Below are 20,764 nucleotides of genomic sequence, written 5' to 3'. Positions count from 1 at the left end.
TGAATCAATATGGAAATACTAAAACAAAAAAATATGTCTGAATATACGGATCCGATAATTCAGCCCACATATGTAATTATACGTTCAGTTCAATTGGATATGAGGCTAAAATTGGTTGGCTACCTTAAAATTAACGAACTGCAATATTTAATTCTTTCAACGCCTGAGGTAAAAATACATTTGATATAACTAATTCATTGACCCATTCGAATCAATTCTTTTAGAACAGTCATTTCCAGCTCTGACACGCCAAAAGTATTGGGAATATTTCCAAACTGCGTTTCTATTGATAGTATATCTGAATTTAATACATTATGAACACTGCTTGAATTAAATCACTTTGTGCAGTATTTAGGACATGAACAAAAAAGTAACAATTTAAAGATCCTAAATTTGATATATTTCTTATTTTTTGAATGCAAGATTTCCACGAAAAAAGTTCTCAAAATAGGACAGTTTATAACAGTTAATAAACAAGATTGTCCTTGAATTCTTCGTCTTTATTTAAAAAAAAAACCATTATTATTACACAGAATGCGGCAGTGACCGCATAAATACTTAACATATATATTGCCGGTGATATAAAGAACATATTTTTTTAATAAAAGGACGCAGTCTTTTTTTTTATTTTGACCGATTTAAATAATTCAGTAGCTATAGGTTGCTTATTTGTATTCAAATTTAAAATACCAGTTTATTTTCGCATAGATCATGTTTGCAAATCTAAAAGACATTTAAAGATTTAAAGAGTGAACGATGATTTAGATTAAATTTCTCACGGTTCTCGAGGGCTTTAAAAAAAACAATGCCCTGGACTCTTTGACATACAATACAAATATCAAATGGCATCAACATTAACTTTCTTTCATTATTCAATCTTTAATAAATCTATAACAGATCACCTAATATCACATAGTTTCATTGGGAGAAGATAAAAAAAAACGGGCCATTCAAGAAACTGCGTTAAAATGAATGGTAACGAATCAATTAACTAGAGTGAAATCGTTTCATTAAAGAATCAACTAGAATGACATTAAACGCTTCAATAAATTGGCTGTATAACTTGTCAAGATTCCCAAAGAAATATTCACTGAAATATGTAAAATTTACGGCAATCAATGTCTATTTTATAGGTCTACAAATAAACAGGTATATTTCAATGAAAAAATTATATAATTGGTATTAAAAATGGATACCGTCCTTGCAAACAAAAACATTTAACACCTAATGTACTGTTTGCCAAATTTTAACAAATAATCACTAATGATGAATTATTGACTATAAAACACAAAGCGAATTTGACATCATTTCGGGAGTAGTTCACATAGTTTTAAAGATATTTGACAGTAAAAATGTCCAGTGCTCAAAGGTCACCCTATGTCTTTAAATATGATTGAAACGACAGCGTGTAAGAATATCTAAACAATTATTTAAAAATATCAATAATTTGTTGATATATACACTGGTTTTAAATTCAAGCATATAATGAAACATAAATCTATTGCTTGAAACCCTTAAAAGAAAAGTTAAAATAAGATGTACTAGTACTTGGCAATCTCAACGAAGGTCAGGGAACAGAAAAAAATTGCAAGAGCACAAAAACAGATAAATATGGAATTTTCTTAAATATTAGTGATCTTATTGTATTCGGTGTGCCAATTTAATTTCCGGAGGAGTCTAGAAAGCAAATACTTTGCAAAAAATCAAAATGTTAATGAGAGGAAGGAACCAGAATCAGGAATCCACTACATTAAATTTCTTCAAGACGGCATCCAATCCCACACGCTCTGAAAAGTAAAGGAGAATTTTGAGATAAACAGAAAGTTATTTTTTCAAATTAGCGATAATTGTCAGATCTTACGCCGTTTGACTTGTTTCATTTTCCAAACTTGAGAAAACACCTTTCAAAAGGAAAGAAGAAATAAAGAAATAAACCATTTTCACTATATAATCTACATAACCCAAACACATATCCTAGAATCCCAAACCCTGGGCCATGAATGTCACAATTCATATAGATAACTCAATGCTTAATACATTCATACTAAGTGTTTAACTGTTTCATGTCCAGAGGAAAGAGGAAAGTGCTAAAGGTTGCATTAATCTTAGTGGTCTTTACCTAATCCTTCAAACCCCAGCGTGACAGGGCCCAAAAAAGTAATAAGTATAGTTTTACTTCACTCCTAGATGTTTTGTGTTAAATTTGTCTGAATTGGTCGAGCGGTTGTAAAGAAGAAGATGAAAGTGTACAAATGTTGACAAACGACGCTAGATGCATAAAAACAGATACCAATAGATCACATAGGTTTACTCAGGTGACCAAAAATTAAATATGGAGAAAAGACAACAATTTTATATGCTGTAGCTGCAAATAATACATTTTTATATTTGATCCTTACATCTTTACATCTTATATATTTTTACTGAAAACGATACTGATACGAATTTGTCGCTGAGTCGCTTTTTTTTTAGGCTGCAAGGCAGTGAGTCACTAAAGGGATCAAATTTACAGGTGACTGTCTGTTTTGTACGTCTGGTACACGTTATTTCCTAAGAACTAAGATATAGGCATTTTATATCATTCTTTTTATTGCTCGAAAAAATATACCAGGTTTATCAATCTCATGATTGATTTTGACCTATTTTCCCAAAAACACCCAAGTGTCCATAGACAAATATTATTTGACCTACCTCTACTAGGTACGTATGTGAAAATAGTCAAAATACTATCCTGGAAGGTTCAAATTAAACTTTAAAAGATACTAGAACTCAGAACAGATACTAGTATTTTAACATTTTTAACATTTTTTTTAGTTGGAGGTCTTTGATAAAACTGTCATTTAGGAAAAAAAATATTTTTAGACCTGATTGAACTTTCAAACTTAATTACATTATATGAATGACTTTTTTTCTATTTTAATAAATCAAGACTAACGGTGTCTTAGTTGCGGTAAAACATTACTCTGACAATTTCTATATCAGAGGCAACATATTTTTTTTTATTCCCTCTACCTCCTATGCATACAAATGTAACTTTCCCTTTCTTTTAATGTATTCAATTTCCATTTTCCATTTCAATTTCACTTTGATTTAGGTTAGTTTTGTGAAAATGAATGAGGGAAAAAACTGACATAAACATATTTAGTCCACTTAAAGCACAATAGACCCATTCAAATTGTGGAACTTGTACATTTCATGTTGAACGCATGCGCCTCTTCTGTGTATGAACGTTCTGTTTTTATATCCAGTCTCCCCAAGTACTATACACATGTATGTAGTCATAACAGTATACACAAAATGTAAAATGGAAATCCGAAAATTTTGTTGCAGTCGTATAGTCAATTTAGAGTAATGTAGAAGTATTGATAGTGACAGAAATTGAACACCATCCCCACCCAAGCTCAACCGCCACAATCCTAACCAGCACGCTAAAGAGGATTTTCCTATTTTCTTTCCTCTGCATTGTTCGATGTTATGATATTTTTGGATCACGAATGTTATTTAACATTTTGAATGATGACCTTGGTTTGATATAAGCTCTTTTGTTTTGGAAGAAAGATTTCCACGAACAAAATTCGACAATAGAACCCTTAAATAGAACTGCTGAATGATTGTCCTTTAATTCTTTGTTCTGATTTTTAGAAGGGTAATCTTCCCAAGAAATGTAGCAAAACTGTATAAATCCTAAATCACCGGAAGTTTAACTCATTCCTCAAAGAATAAAGTATCAGTGGAGGAAAAGGTGAGCTTAAAGAAATCTTATCAGTCTTTTTATTGTTACAAGCATTTTGTTTTTTATAAAATCTAATTAAAAGCAAAGGATTCTTAGAAGCGTAAATGCTTAATGAAATTCGTGCGTGGTTACAATATAAGCTTAGTAGTCAAGCGCCGTTTTGCAGTTTCTTTTATATGACGCTGTGAAAAGTAGATGTGTGTTGGTTAGCTCCAATATTTTTGTATTTGTCTCTTCTTATGTGGCATCGCCAAATATTTCAAAGGAGACTGCAAATACGATAATTCTTATACAAGGAACATTCCAATGTGCATAAATTGCTTGAAGTAAAATTTAAGATTATATACGTTTTGATGGAATAGATAACTTTCTGCAAAAATGTTTAAGAGAAAAAAGAAAAGGACAATAACAATGATACTAAATACAGACTGCTTTTTTTCTTTTGTACATTGAGCAATGCCTTTTTTTCTTATTATAATTTAAAGAATGATCACAAGAATATGAAAATTGAAAACCAAACGATATGCAATAGGAGTATGTAGTCCTTTGCTTTCATCCTCAAATAAAAACAGTATATTGATGATATATGGTAGGTAAATTTCGTGTAAGTTTAATTTATAGTAGGTAGGTCACGTGGACGGGGTACATTAGTTATGTCATGTGGGTTTGCAGCATAATATCATTCAATACAGTATTATTATCAAAAAAAAAAATCCATGCTTTTTTGTGAGAGGCAAGTTAATCTACTGTATAGATGTCAAATCTTAATATGTGCATTGCCCTAGCTTATTTAAAATACGCCAATAAACAATGAAATATCTTACATTTAAATAAAGACCACTTATTTGAATGTATTAAAACATTCGATAGCTTTGACAATTGATTGCTCAATCATTTAAACATTTCAGCCGTGACCTTTCAAGGGTTCAGTTAGTTAGATATTTTTCAATCATATATTTTTTCGTTTACGGCTTGACATGGTTACTGTATACAATGTTATTTTTTGCCCTTTGTCTTTTCGCCCTTTCACACTTGCAGACAATTTTTTCCCGTTTTAAATTCGCTTAATCATGAATTTATTTAAGAAATCATGCGGTAATTTTTTAATTCGCCCCGTTTTTTAACTCGCCCAAATGAGGGTAGAGCGTAATAGGCGAAAATGAAACGTTGGTAAAATGTCCCCTGTATAGAGTGCTATGGACACTAGCATTCTTACCATGTGTCGCAATCATGCATAATCATGAAATACAGTACAATCCAGAACCAATTGACTGCTTACGGACTGCCACTACCGGCACAGAGCAGTCTCAAAGCAGTTTCAGATATGTCCCAAATTTAAGTCATCCCAGAGCAGACCCTAAGCCGTCCTAGCGGTCCCATAGATCAGTCCCAGTGCGCTGGGTTATAAAGCAGTGGATTAATCCTTCTTATAAAATACCACATTAAAGTCCTTTTACAGCTTAAATTCATTCAAACAAATCAAAATTAATTTTTCGATAACTAATAAACTAGGTTGAAATCTTGTCATATAAGGGGATGTATGAAGATATTCTCTATAAAATTATACTAATGATCAAAAGAAATATGAGAAGTTCGAATCAAAAGTTGAAAGCTATTTGTGAGATCACGGTGAAGATCAAGTTTAAAACATGAAAATGACATTGAAATTGCTCACCATTTATTTCAATGTACATTTATTTATTAGCAGAATTTGGAATTAAAAGAGTTTCATACCAAATTTCCTTTAGCCCCGACTGCTCTTCTTAAATTGCCAAAATCAACGATTAAAGTTAGATATGCCTAAATGAAAGTTAAAATTACCAGCTTAAAAGTTTGAAAATTAAGTTAAGATTCTAAGTTACAAAAATACGTGGAACTAATACTTTTCCTGAGAAGAGCCAAGTGAAGCAATCCTAACTGCAAAGATTGTCCTTGCTTTTCAGCTATGGTCTTGATTATATACAAAATAATAAAACTAACAAAACGTGAGCTTATGGCAACAAAAAGCTAAACAAAAATCCTCATTGAGTATAATTCCATTCACAGCAATGTATGCAATTTTTAAGTACACAAATCCTGGTTCACTTGGCACACATTTCAAATAAATCAATAGATTATTGGTAGTAGTCAATTTATCGCATTGCACGTTTTCTGGAAAAACTAAGGATCGTATATTCCTTAAAGACAATGAATTATGCGGAAAACTTATCAAACCATCCAAAGTGCTCATTATAGAAATCTGCTGCTGCATTTGTAAGATCCTTGTTATCCTTACACCCCAAAGCTGTTGCATACGATTTACACCCTTCTTTAAACTCGAGACACGATAACTTGCAGAACCCAAGAAAACACCATGCAACACCTCTAAATGACTTTTTCACAACCCCGGAATCTGCTTTATTGTGACAAAAAAATATAGTGTCTTAAATCTCCTAAATGTCATGTGATATGTAGTTTGTAAGACAATTTTTAAGTCAATGGTATAAAATGCAGAGAGAAAATAAATTTTCATAACTTTCATTTCAGAAATGGAGGCAGATATGAACAATCATAGATATATTTTCATGCTCGTCTTCATTATTGGACGTGGAGAATACTGTTCCTGTTCAATTACATGCAAGTCTCCGTCGAACAGAATTGTAGACTGGTAAGGTTGATTGGTAATGGTGCAACGATGCACCCTTTTCTCACATAGAAAAAATTAAATAAGTAAATTAAAGTATAAATCAGACCAAACACACACACACAAGCACACATGGTGAATAATTTTAGACTTTGTATTGTATTTAAGACTTCGTATTGTATTAAGTGGAAATGGAGATGGTAGATCATATTGCTCTATTTCTTATATACAGATCTGCGCACTTTAAGAGCTCATATGGGCTCTTAGCTATTTAGCGTCATTTGATTGGGAAAAAAAGATTTAATCCATTTTGTATAACATAACTTGCCTACGTCACAATGAGTTACGTCAAAAACTTATCACTCCACTTGACGTTACTTTTTAAATAGTGCTCAATTCGAAGCCATTTTCCGGTTTATAAAGCGTAGACTGCCCCTAGTTATATTATATCGGATAACATTAGTTGTAATAAACTTCATTCATTAATTAATCTCATATTCTTCTCGCAATAAAACCGGTCACGGTAGCCTAGTGGTAGAGCGTTCGCTTCGTGATCGGGAGGCCCGGGTTCGATTCTCGATCGCCGCGTCATACCAAAGACGTAAACATAGGTAGTGACTGTTCCTTCGCCAAGCGCTCGGCACTAGAAGTGAAAGTCACTGGTCTTTCGGATATGACCTTAAAAACGTAGGTCCCGTGTCACCGATTAAAGTTAGATATGCTTGGTTCAACTTTTGATATTTTTACAGTTTGAATTAATCGAGTTTTCTCTGATACTATTTGATTGAAGTCTGTAAATTGACTTCTTAAACACGAGTGTTTTGCACATTTTTAACCCTTGTCTTAATTTTTTTCGAGATGTACTATTGGAAAGAAAATATATTTTTGAACGTACGGTCTGAGACTGAAACTTGGGTTGGGATGTATTTTTCATGATGCTAGATTTCAAAGTCAGCTTTTTGTAACATATAAAAACAGTTAAACTGCTGAGAAATACGGTTATTAAATTGCGCTTAAGAGTCGTATTAATTAACAGAAAATACAGAAGTTACATGAGCTCCACTTTGTCTAGGCATAGGCAAAGAACTTCGAATAATACGACGTATCTCCTAGGAATTGATATCGTTTACCAACCCTAACAAAAAATTCTATAGTTAACTATAGTTTACTAAAGTTATTTATAGTGATATCTTTGACACTTTGAAAACTTTATCAAAAACTTGGATACTCTAACACTTTGAAAAACTTTATCGAAAACTTTGACACTTTGTTAAAGTTTCTCGAAAACATTGACACTTCGAAAAACTTAATCGAAAACTTTGACACTTTGTAAAAGTTTCTCGAAAACCTTGACACTTTGAAAAAAATTATCTAAAACTTTGACACTTGGAAAAACTTTATCGAAAACTTTGACACTTCAAAAAACTTTATCGAAAACTTTGATACTTTGAAAAACTTTATCGAAAACTTTGACACTTTGAAAAACTTTGGTGAAAACTTTGACACTTTGAAAAACTTTGGCAAAAACTTTGACACTTTGAAAAACTTTAACGAAAACTTTGACACTTTCAAAAAAACTTTAACGAAAAATTTGACACTTTCAAAAAAACTTTGATGAAAACTTTGACAATTTAAAAAACTTTATTGAAAACTTTGAAACTTTGATTGATTGATTGATTGTATACTGTTTAATGTCCCTTTCCAGAATATTTCACTGATATGGAGACGTCACCATTGCCGGTGAAGGGCTGCAAATTTAGGCCTATGCTCGGCACTCAGGGCCATTGAGCAGGGAGAAATCTTTAACGTGCCACACCTGCTGTGACACGGGGCCTCGGTTTATACGGTCTCATCCGAAGGACCGCCCCATTTAGTCGCCTTTTACGACAAGCAAGGGGGTACTTTGAAAAACCTTGTCGAAAACTTTAACACTTTGATTTTCTACAGTCAACTATAGTTAACTGTAGTTAAATATAGTTGACAATAGTTAACTATAGGTTTTTTTTAGTGAACCACCTGGAAGACGCTTAGGGTTTTCTTGAAGTATCACTTTAGCCTCGAATAGCTTAATATCAGCCATACCGGTCGTAGATTCTAGATACAAGGATAAATTTTGATGACTTGGAAATAGCAATTTGTCTTTTGAAAGTTGCGGTAAAAGTAAAGCAATCTAGAAAAAGTTTAAATTATTATTTTTTCTCATCTTGAAAACAGGGAGTTGTATCTATTAATCGGGATGGCGTCCGTCTGTCTGTCTGTTAAGCTTATTTTATACCTATCTCTTATCAGCAACTTTTCATTTACCACTATATGAAATTTGATGAAACTTTCACAGAATCTTCATTACATATTGGCAATTATCACCTTTTAATTTACTTTTTGATTCGACACATTGTTTTGGGTTTCCCATAGCAGAACATGGATACTGCCATTAAATTTATATGGGTGGCAGAGTATCATTAAGTTAGGATAGTGCTCACTGTACCTTTAATTAAGTTACGTTGTTAGCATAAATTAATATCCATTTTAAAAGTTTTTTTAAAGTCATTTGCAACGTTGCTGTTTACTTAATAATACCTTGGTACTATGTACAGAGATACTATGTAACCCAATGTTTACATGTATTATAGGTTTATTGTGTATAAAGTACCAGAATTAAAACACACCTTCAACACTACGGGATCAGAATACTTTTATATGGATTCCGATCAAACATCACCGAAATTTTCTCATTACAACAGGGACATCCAAAGTACAAAAGCAAATCCTGTATTTCAAACACTTCTTCCTTTGTATAGCAAGGTAAATCTTATGCTTATACATATATTTTTTATGTTTGGTAAACATTGCAAAATATCTTTATATTTAATGAAAGTGTATTTTTGTTGGTTATGCTTTGTAGACAGTATTTTTTTGGATGTGAAAGTGGATATTATATGAATACTAGTATATTTTTTGTGAAAGTGTCTTTGGCATCTTTAACAGTTATACAGTCAGTTATTTGGCGAACAGAAATTGTGTTATTACTCTATATTGATCCTCTCTATTTCAAATAATACGAAAAAACTGTTTATATTTCTGATACATTTACATGTATGTGATTGTTTTCCTCTTAGGACTTCTCCCTGAAAATTTAGAGCTACTCTCTGGGACTACATGTACTTTCTCTGCAAAAAGTTTCCTTTTTTGGAAAACTATAAATTTGCTCTTTCTTAATATCTATTCTGTTATTTTATAATATCATAATGAACTGCTACAAATATTTGAATTTCATATCTTATGGTTTCAAACCAACAAAAAATGATAATGCATAACGAGACTGTAAAAGTCTGCTTCACACTTGGATATATTACTTGAAAAAGACACTAATGGTAGTCTAACAACTAAGATATATGATAAACGTGATGGCTTAAACTTTTCTGTCAACTTCCCTTACTTATGCAGCAATATACCTTCATCGCCTGCATTCAGAGTATATATATCTCAGTTGATTCGACACGCAAGAGGATGCTCTACGTATGAACAATTTCTAAAACGAGGTAAATTATTGACAAGCAAATTGATGAAACAAGCAGTCCCTTTAAAAGTCATCATTTCGTAAGTTCTATGGTCGATACAATGACCTTATCAGCAATTCTAATTTATCATTAAGTCAAATGCTGACTGACGTTTTTTCATACCAATTGTTAGTCCATTATTTATACACTGAATTGACGACAGATTTCGTTATTTCCTAATCATGGCAATAAGCACACGGCGGGTGTGAATTTCCATAATTTATATATATAGAGATAGATATAGTTAAGTTTGAATTTGTAACTCTCATTTAACATTTATGTTGATTTTGAGAATTACCGGATAAAGCAATTGAAATGAGTACATAGCCCATTTTGCTTCCCTGACTGATAAATAGTTAATTACCATTTTAACTTTATATTATTGCAAATAGTTGTTTTTTTTACACAATCAATATTTGCTTGATGTTAGGATGACCCAAACCTACTGTAAAGGGTTGATAATCTTTCATCCGTTAAATAACCGATATTTAAAAAAAGGCATCCATACTTTTAAAATACAAAACTATATTTTATATATATAATAACACCCCCACCCGTAAAATATGATGTTGAATTTCTTTTCCGTTTCAGTATATCGATGCAAAAAATAATAAAATAATAATGAAGTATTCGATTTCTTTTTGTGTTATTATTGTCATAATATATAGTACTAATTAATTTCTAAACCGCTAAAAATGTCGCTTTTGTCAAAGTGTGTAATTATTATGTTCAGTCCAGTATGCTTCGTACTTCCGGAATGTACAATGACCAACCTCCAAATGAAAATGCAGGACAAAACTATGGACATTCAAAAGGTTTGTAAGAGAGCGTGTGTAATATTTACGTTCATGTTCTGCAATTGTATACAATTTTTCTGTTTTATAAAACGATCAGGAGTCTCTACAGCTTCAATGTTGTGAATCGTTTATTTTATTTATTTAATGTTATATAAAAATTCGGATTTTTACGTCAGTAATCAGTTTGACTCACTTTTGCTATACATGTACCATGCATTTAGAAAGAGGGGGATAAATAAAAGCAGTTAAAGTGACTAATTTTTACGTAAACCCTCAATTTAAATCTTTTATACACAGTGTGAAATGTTATGAAAAAAGACCCCCCCCTAAAAAAAATAGTATATTTCTGTACTTTTTAGATGGTTAAAGTTATTGATATTGTAATATCTTGCAAACGGGTTCTAAACACAGCTTTTAACTTCACTGTAGGGGTTTATGCATTTGGCAAGGACTCTGGATTTTGGATTATATCAAGTGTACCAGAGTTTCCAGCTGCAGTTCCAGAAAAGAAAATTAAAAATATCGACGATTCCTATACGTATAACGATGGTCAGACAAAGTTCGGACAGATAATTTTCTGCGTCACATTGGAATCAGAGTATATGGAAACATTGGGTATGTTTTACTGAACATTGAGTTTTAAAATTAAACACTACAAAAAACAAGTTATTGAAATGAACAGACAAATTTACATTGTCATTTGAAATAACGAACAATATGCATTCAAATTCTAAATCAACAAAAACATCAATGTTTTAATATATTAATGCAGGTTATTGACACTTTTTGTTTTTATGACTTAACAACTATTCGGATATTTATTTCGGAAAAAGGGGAAAAGCATACAAAGTTTACTTACTTTTTTACTATAATATTATAAAACAAAGGATTGCTCAAGACTACACATTTCATTGATATTATCTTCTACTCATTATAGCAAAAAAATGAGCTTGATCAGACTTGTGCTTGTTGTCTTTTAATTTGCTCAAAATTTTGACGTAATATTCTTCATTGTAATATACTCCATTTTCTGTAGAAATCATGAACGTTTAAAACTTACGTCAAATCAAGTTATGTCAAACATATGAAGTCATGTCTGATGAAATTATTTGGTGCTTTGAAGTCTGCAGATATCACTTTGCTTTAAAACATCATTATATTTTTCTCCGTAAAATTTTGATATTAGGTGCAAATATTGACCATTACCGCATAAAGTAGTTTGTGCTCATTTCCACACTTCAAAGATCTAGTAAATTCACCTGAAACAATTACATGTATTCAGAAAAAAGGGAAATAACAAACCCATTTAAATTAGAACAAACTGTACTATCTCGGCAATACACATCCATTTCGTTAGCAGGTTGATAGGCAGTAGAATTTGCTAGCCAAAGAAATGATAGGGAATGTTAATCTGACATGGATGCTTATTACATTATTAATTTTACATTCTTGTGACAGCATAAATTTTCGTCTTTGTTTATATGGACATTAGCAAAATAAAATGTAAAACAGAACATTTTTTTTTCATCTCCATGTGAACATATTGTCGTCAGGATGTTTTGACATACACCTCATCTTACCTCTACGGGGTTGTTTTATGGACTTCGACTTGAATGATATTCTCTATCTCCACATCCTTCATTTGTAGAGTGTTTTATACATGTCCTGTTTTTCCTATTCCAGGATAAATGGGGTCCTCTTCCTTATCAGAGATATTTCTCTTGAGCAATTGTGTTTTAATGTTTTCTTAAAGACTCACAACGATTTATGGATCACTTGTTTTCCTTGCGTGTCTAATGTTCATTTTTGCCTTTCTTGCAATTGTGTTGCATATTTGGTTTTTTTTCTAAACAAATTAATATATATCTTAATTTTTTTACAGGTAGAGCATTTGCCACTAAAAATCCCTACTTTTATTCAAAGTCTGGAGATTTGCCTTTAAATGGAGAGCTTACTTGCACAAAATGTATTATTCCTATGAAATTTGCAGGCAAAACAGTGTTAAAATTGTTCGCAAAGCGTCTTTATTTGGAGAAGGTACCTGAAATATGCTATTTCAGAATTATAATACAAGAGACCACTTAAAAAATTCTTTGAGTATAAAACAAGTTAAATTTTATTTAATAAATGACATGTTGTCCACATATTTTGACAATAAAGCCATCATGTATCTTGAGAAATCAAACAAACACATAATAGTATCTGTGGTCTTTCTTCATATAAGTAATTCTATTGCTAATCAGAGTAAACATGCATAAAGCATTTTTACCACTTTACCCATTTATTAAAGTGATCATTGGGACATTATAGTGATATTTATTATTATTATTATTTTTTTATTATTTTGATCTATTTTACAGCTTGATTCGGTTGCCTGTACGTTACGTAAATATAATTAGCTGCAATTTTTACGTTAAAGCGAGGTAAAATGTAACGACCGGGTTGCACGAAAATTATTTTGATAGTCAAACATTAGCTACACATCTATTTTAGCTGACATAATTCATTGAGGTATATAAGGTACATCAAATAGTGAACTAATCATTAGAAACAGACATAGCGGATTTACTTTTGTTTGGAAATATGTATGAGGAACAGAAAAAGTGCAATTATAGGGAAAAAGGTTAAGGGGGACGAGAGGAATGATCAGGCCTTCCATATACCAAATGTTCAACGATAAGATACAGCTGTAACAAACAATAACAGTAACAGTGCAATATTTAAAAAGAAATCATACAGGTCCACACCTTACAGTTCTGAAACAAAGATTTACACAGTGATGTACCTGGGTTTTTTTTTATTATAGTGCGCAGGTATAGGTGGATCGAGAGATTTTTTTAAGGATCAATTGAAAGTCGGTGTGTCAGATGAATTTAGGCATATGAGTGAGATATGAGTGTGGCGTTGTTTAATTTTTCTAAGATAGAAAATGGGTCAAGTAATAAAGAGATGGGTTTTTTTTTCCTCAGAGTCCATCACAACTTTTATTTCCGCTATGCTTTAGTTCGAACAAATATCTGTTTTGGCAGCCATTTTCTGTATTCGTGTGTACATTTGTAAGGAAACCGAACGCGCAGACGTATTTAATTTCTTGTTAATTAACGTCGATGAGTTAAGTCATAGTTAACTAATGAACGTTTAATTCCTTTGCGTGCAACCCATATTTAATGGTTTGTTATGTAACTGACAGTTAAATCTTTCACTAACAATTAAAAGTTTAACTTACATTTAATTTAACTAACGTTTCTGCAACCGAATCCATATCAGTAACTTTTCTAACTTTAATCAATTTGCGATGAATTGAAATTTAGCACATAAGTTTAGTCAATCACGAACTATTTTATTTTGTGGTGTTGTCTAATGCAGTTTTTGAGTCCCGGGGCTTATTTTCTCTTTTCGAAAACAGTTAAAATTTCATGAAGTTTCTTTATTGTGGTCTTCCTATTGTTATCTTGTTCTATTACAGGGTGATGAATTTTTTTAGCAGTCATGTCAAAAATGTAAGAACGATATGACATTCTGACTTACTTGAAAAATTACTGTAATACTTGTATTACCCAACCATGCATCATAAAAAGAAATATATGTCCTCATATTAGTAAAGAGCAAGAGCCACTTTGAGCCTTATTTTGCCCTTAGAATTTCTGAAAAATCAAAACCGCTAAATCTAGTTTGCAAATGCAGTATTTATCACTTGGAGTGTTGGTGACCACGTATCTATTAATCGTGACGTAATTTTACATCTAGTCAATGCATTATGACGTCATAAAATGTATCATTCTCCTCAAATCCTTTAAATTCCTTTGAAAATGACCTAAAATTGAAGCATTTTTTCAATATCTCATATAGAGCACAACCTCTGATCCAAAATATGCAAATACACAATGAAAGCTCTGTTTCTGAAGATCAAAAAGCATGTTTTATTTTTTGGATCGTATGGTGTGCTCGTATTTTAATTCTTTGCTGAAGGTAGCCAAATACGCTTGTTTTCTGCAAATTTCAAGAACATTGCAATTTCTCAAAATCTGTTTTCCAATATGCGGATTCTCAAAACGATATTTTATTATAGATAATGAAAGCACCAAGTGTCTACCTTATTTTAAATATATGAAATGCGAAAGAGGGTGATAGTTAATCAATTGATATAAGTACATGGCCATTTTATGCATAAGAAGGCTCTTGCTTTTTTACTTTAATAAATTCATATACTTGATTAACATTAAAAGGAACTCACCAGGACAGCAAAAAATTAGCTAACTCACTGTAAAAGTGTGTGATATGTTTAAGAAAAATCAGCTGATTGAGTTACCCGTAGATCAATAGAATATACTAGTGTAATGATTCCTATAGAAAATATTAAGATTGTGAATTAGAGTATTCAATGTATGAATTGGGAGTTTTATCATGCATTAAACCGACCTTTATAATTAATTTAATAATTTATTTTTACTTCATTAAAATGTAGATTTATACCGGGATTTAATCAGAAAGAAGTTTGACGATTCCTTATATGTTCAAACATGGCGACCCAATTTGAATTCTTCAACCGGCAAGGTATGTATTGTTTGAACTTTTTTTTATCAATCATACACCATATAAAACAGATTAAACATAACTTCATTTTAATAGTTCCAGGTTACTAATGTGGAAAATGTCTGTTTTAAGAATGGGCTGACTTACAAGACATCCCTTGATCATTCGAAGTGGGCCGTGGCAAAAAATAAACCATGGACTTGTATTTGTGATATAAACAGACATGTGAATATTTGATGCCCCTTGATTCTTTTTCTGTTTTTTTTTTTCACTTCGAGAGGTTGACCAATCGATTCTTTTAAAAAAAAAATATGCCTGTGGAAGTCAATTACATTGTGTTTGTAATAACGATAGAGACAACCATGTTCGGTTCTCCACCGTGGATAAGACCAAAAAGCTGAGTTTTGTCATTATTGTAATTGATTAATAATTAATTACTTGATGTAAAATTGATACAGACAAACATTCAAGCATTCAAACCTCTGCATTGATTAGACTCAAATTTTCATTCTTTTATGGATTCACATGTTTTCCGTTATGATCATTGGGACAATTTCACTCCTTTTGAAATATTTTCAGATTAGACTTTGCGTGTATCGTTCGGAAAAATTGGAGTTCTTATCAAACTTCGTTACACTATTGTCAAGATATTTAAATAAGCAGATTACAATAAATAAAAATCGGCGTCTGCACATGATTGAAAAAAAATCGAGAGGGCCGTCAAACAATTTTAAAAAGTTTGAAAATTCCACCTGATTTAATAGGCAATAGGGTACTTTTTATTTGGACACGTATTGTACAAAAAAAAAAAAAAAACACCGAAGCATCGAAAAGCATATATCGGTTTTCGTAAGGTTTTTAAAAATATTCCTATTGCTTCAATTGCATGACTCCGTTTGTCAACATATTTTATATTCTTTTATCGCGTAAATTTGCCTTCTCAAAATTTCTTTTCAAGAACTAACAAACCTTTTAATATTTAAAAGTCAGTTTCGTCAAAGCTCGTCCTCGTGTAAAACTGCTGTAATCTTTCAAATACTGTATGTGCCATTAACAAACACAAGAAGAGGTAACAATACGTTTGATTTTCATTACTGCAACTCTTCAAATTAGAGACCCATTAAATCGCCAGCATGGCGTTTCTCATAATGTTTATTTGCCAATCACAGTCCAAATTCAAATTGTACATGTATTTGTTATTCCAATTTAAGAAAACATGAACTAATAGATATATGTAAATGAGCGAGAACTCTAATTTTTCCAGCCATTATAGTAAGAAATCCAACATTTTCGAGGAAAATGATGATTAGATGATACTGTAAACCAACTTTTATTCGCGACGACTTTATTTCGCGATTAACCAAGAGTAAACTTGTTCGCGACGATTAATTTTCGCGATCAAGCCTTTTTGGATTTGTAATTAATAGACACAGTGGCCTCAAAAACCAGTTAGTGGCGAGAAATATTCCTCGCGAAAATTTCTCGCACGCGAATAAAAGTTGGTTTACAGTATATGAAAATAAGGTACGAAATCAAGCTCAAAATTCCAAAATTCCATTAAAACATAGAAAATAGGAGCAGAGCAAACACAGATCTCCATAATATCAGAGGTGGGAGTAAGCATCGCCTGCTGACCATTCACACACACCCCTTGTCATGATAAATAATCCGTTTTCAATTCCGTGTGTAAATAATAGACAAACATATTGGCATACAAACGTTGTAGCTTCTACTATTACCTATTAAGTCCACAGTAATGAAATGATCAATTTTGAATTTGTGTATTTGATGTCATTTGAAATCATTTTATAGTGGAAAAGGATTTATCAATAAAACAATTCAAAGGAAAAAAAAAATGAAGTAGGAACAATTAATCCATGATTATTGCATTTGAGTCAATGGAATCAAGTATATTTTCCAAACTGAAATAGTATATACTTTGAATATCAAACAATCTCAAACATTGTTGTGTAGAATTTGATCATAAGGAAAAGAAAAATGTTTAAAAAATATTTTTTCACAGGATTGTTTTTAGGAGTTAAGCCGAATTAGTACTCACCAATGGACAAAAACCATATCATTACGATATTGAACGCATTGAACAAGAAAAAAAAAATCAATTTATGCTATTTATAGTGTTGATATTTCAGTTATATTAATAATTTTATTTTTTATCTTTCATTGCTAGGGACCAAAAGATAACTCAGTTTAAAAGAGGTGGATTAGTGTTGTGTTTAAAAAATGCAGAGGTTGCCAAAGAATTTCGAGAACTGATCGAAGAGAAAAATAGATGCAAGGGAGGGGAATCTTCTGAAGAAAAGGAATCAAGACGGACCTCGCGTTGAATTGTAATGACAAAATATGTATTTGTACAGCAGAAAGGCTACTGGTGTCAATCGGAAAGAAAATTCAGGAGAGTAATCATGGATTTGCAGATCAGTCAATTAATTATCCTTCCTACCGGGTGTTATTAGTAATAATGAAATTGATTTTTTATTGTTTTTAAGATTTGCCATTTTCAATACAATTTTAATTTACAAGCAAATTGATTTTTACCTTTGGCTGCGAACATATGTACCTGTTACTATTTTATCAAGTAGAAGTATATTTTTTGTATAACTTATTTTCCTTTTTATAAATGCTTTCATCTGTTATGTCAGATATTTTGGAAATTGAATACAATATGTAGTTAGGGATAGACCAAGTCAATTATAAATGCATGTGAACTAAAAATAATAAGAATTATTCTTTTTTCCTATTATCTGTATATCATCATTTGTTTAAAAAACATACAAATACAAGATTTTAAAAATATGAAGATTTAATCCAATGTTAATTAAAGCTTTAAAATTTTCTTTATTATTTCTAAAATGTTTCAATTTTGTATATATCTTATGTTTTTTGTTATTAAAATATCCGAGCGCAATACACCGACGCCTTTAAGTGCAAATAAGACATGGACATTTGTTTAAGCCTTAACCAAAAAAAAAAAAAACAATACTGAAGATAGAGTTGCTAATAATTCACTATACATGTAGTTATTTATAGTATCCAAGGAAATAACTTTAGAACATTTATCTACTAAAGTAAAAACCTTCGGATTTTGATTTAATACAGTTAAAAAGTTACTTTTTTATTAACTTTTATAAAATGGAGGCTTGTTTAGAATATTCAAAATTTGAAGTAACTATATGTAATAGGTAATGAGTACATGTAAGTTAACCTTACGATCGAATGATATATTTTACGTGACAGTGTCAATTTTATTTCTTTTTCTCAAGACTCGGGTACAGAAAACATGTATCGAAGCAATCAGGCTATGCAATGTTATTTACCCTTTGCCATATCTTGAATATGAGACATGTAATTAAACGTATTTCCTACAGTTAGTTATATCTGTATTAATTTGATTGTCGCGTAATGGATTACATAAATACAAGTGTATATTCTGTGAATTACCCTATAAATCTAGCAAGTTTGTTCAAAAATTTTGGTTTGTCTTGATATAAAAACTTTAAAGGACTTGTGTTGGACTTGTTGAATTTTAAATTACTGGTTTTAAATTGTTTCTTTCCCGTTCTTTTTATTGATAAGTGTTATTTATTTTTACATGTATTATATATATTAACATGTAATTTTGATATTTATTAGTTTATTAAGAATCATATTGCACATGCATAACTCTGATCCTTCCACGCCCCAGTCTTTGGCAAGCCTCATTCTTTGTTTTTTAAAGTGTTTTTATTATTATTGTACCTCCGTAAGTATTTTCTATCTAAAATTATGAAGAATAAACCTTCTTTTTGTCAAAGCAGTACCTGCCTTGAAATAGTTTGTACTACAGTATATTTGCCTTTAGTGAAGTAGTATTAATATTAGTAGACTGAAGTATTGTATTTCCTTCCTTTTGTCTCATAACTAATCTGATTTGTGGTATAGTGACTTAAGCAGTTTGTGTGCTTACTTGGGGGACGATTACAAATATAACTTGATTAGCCTGCAAATTTATGTATAATATTATTATTATTTAAATATTTCGGATTTCAGACGATTAGGCAGTAGAACTATCTAATAGACATTTTTTTTCGAAATTTGCATCACGACCAGCAAAATTGGAACTTTTTTTTATTGCAATGAAAAATAATGGATTTTCATATTTTTACATTTTAAATGTATATCGTACATGTATAGTAAAGTTGCTAGCTGTCGTTACTATGTAATAAATAGTATGTGCTAGTGTTTATTGTACCTTCATTTGAAAGTAACGAATGGATTAAAGTAGAAATATTATCAGCATGAAATGCGACAAACAAACTGAATTTATGAAGATATCACCTGAAAAATGACAAATTACAGCAGAAGTTACTTGTAGAGTAGACAATATGGTATTGCATCTTGAACAAAATTATAATGAATTAATTTCATGAAGCAAGTCTTTAGAAAAAGAGGTCACTTCATTTAACAATGCTATTTACACGGTTCTCACAATTAATTGGTCAATCAATTAAGAAACTTTAGAAACACAGTTGGAGCAATTTAAACATGGTGTTCAAACATTAGTTCAGGGAAATATCTCACCAATCCTCATAACTCCCAGACTTTTACAGAAAACCCTGCATGATATCCAAAACATACTAACAAAGAACTAGTGACGTTTGTTTGTTTCTTCAACTGACCCATAAGTGAATTATACTTTTTTTCCAAATTCTTTTTTGCACGTCACAGTTTCAATCCGTACATTATGGTCAAAATGCCTTTGTCATCATTTAGATTTCCTTTAACCTTGTATGATATAATATCACTACTTGTTCCAAATAATGGTTCCTCTAACAATGCAACGAAATTACTCAATTTACCAGATAACCTTGCCATTTCTAAGAAGCATGACTATTTCGTTGCAATAGGGACTCTGTTATCAATACATGTGTTGGTGACACTTTTTAACATTGTTCTCAAACAACTGCTTATACATCTACTTCTAACAAGTCTGCTCTCATGTCACTTTTTAACAACAATAAGGAAGCTGTCAACGAAACATGCAATTTTAGATTTGTTCAAGAACGCGTACTGCCTAAACTCATAGAATTAGATAAGTCTTTAGTTCTTGTTTACAATAATCAAACTGTTTTATACAAGTGTGGAAACAAAGTTAGACAAGAGCCAGGTTGCAAATTTTGTTTGGTTAAAGTCCCTCACTTATAACATGTGATTTATACTCCCTGTACGCCTCACAGCTTCTAATAAGAAACCCCAACTAAAACCTACTTATTACCACCCTGTTAATAGAAGTAATTATCATGAATTAAGATAAGAACAAAAGGTTGATTAAGAATTTTGAAAAGTTTTTAAGATTGACAAAACGGCAGAAACAGTGTAGATTTGATTTGAATTTATTTTGAAATGAATTTGTTCTTGATTGAAAAAGTTTACCCTAAGGCGCTTGGTGCAAAAACCTTTGAAGCTGGAAGCGAATAAAATCTGGAATCAAGTGCTAATGTAAACATTTAAACGACTTCTAAAC

The 20,764-nt window shown here is 31.2% G+C and overlaps 1 protein-coding gene across 1 annotated transcript; it reads left to right on the top strand.

Moving 5' to 3' along the window:
* The first annotated feature begins 8,774 nt into the window (after positions 1-8,774).
* LOC134269885 (deoxyribonuclease-2-alpha-like) lies at positions 8,775-17,588 on the top strand. The gene is made up of 7 exons (XM_062752072.1): positions 8,775-8,809; positions 8,987-9,158; positions 10,647-10,728; positions 11,122-11,325; positions 15,176-15,264; positions 15,346-15,468; positions 17,442-17,588. The coding sequence occupies exons 1-7, from the start codon at positions 8,775-8,777 to the stop codon at positions 17,586-17,588; spliced, it is 852 nt and encodes a 283-aa protein (XP_062608056.1).
* Positions 17,589-20,764: the final 3,176 nt, after the last annotated feature.

This window comes from Saccostrea cucullata, unplaced genomic scaffold, assembly GCF_032062105.1.
Source record: "Saccostrea cucullata isolate Sc308-1 unplaced genomic scaffold, CSIRO_AGI_Scuc_v1 ctg3704, whole genome shotgun sequence".
Lineage (NCBI taxonomy): Eukaryota > Metazoa > Mollusca > Bivalvia > Ostreida > Ostreidae > Saccostrea > Saccostrea cuccullata.
This window is presented reverse-complemented; position numbering and strand designations above follow the sequence as displayed.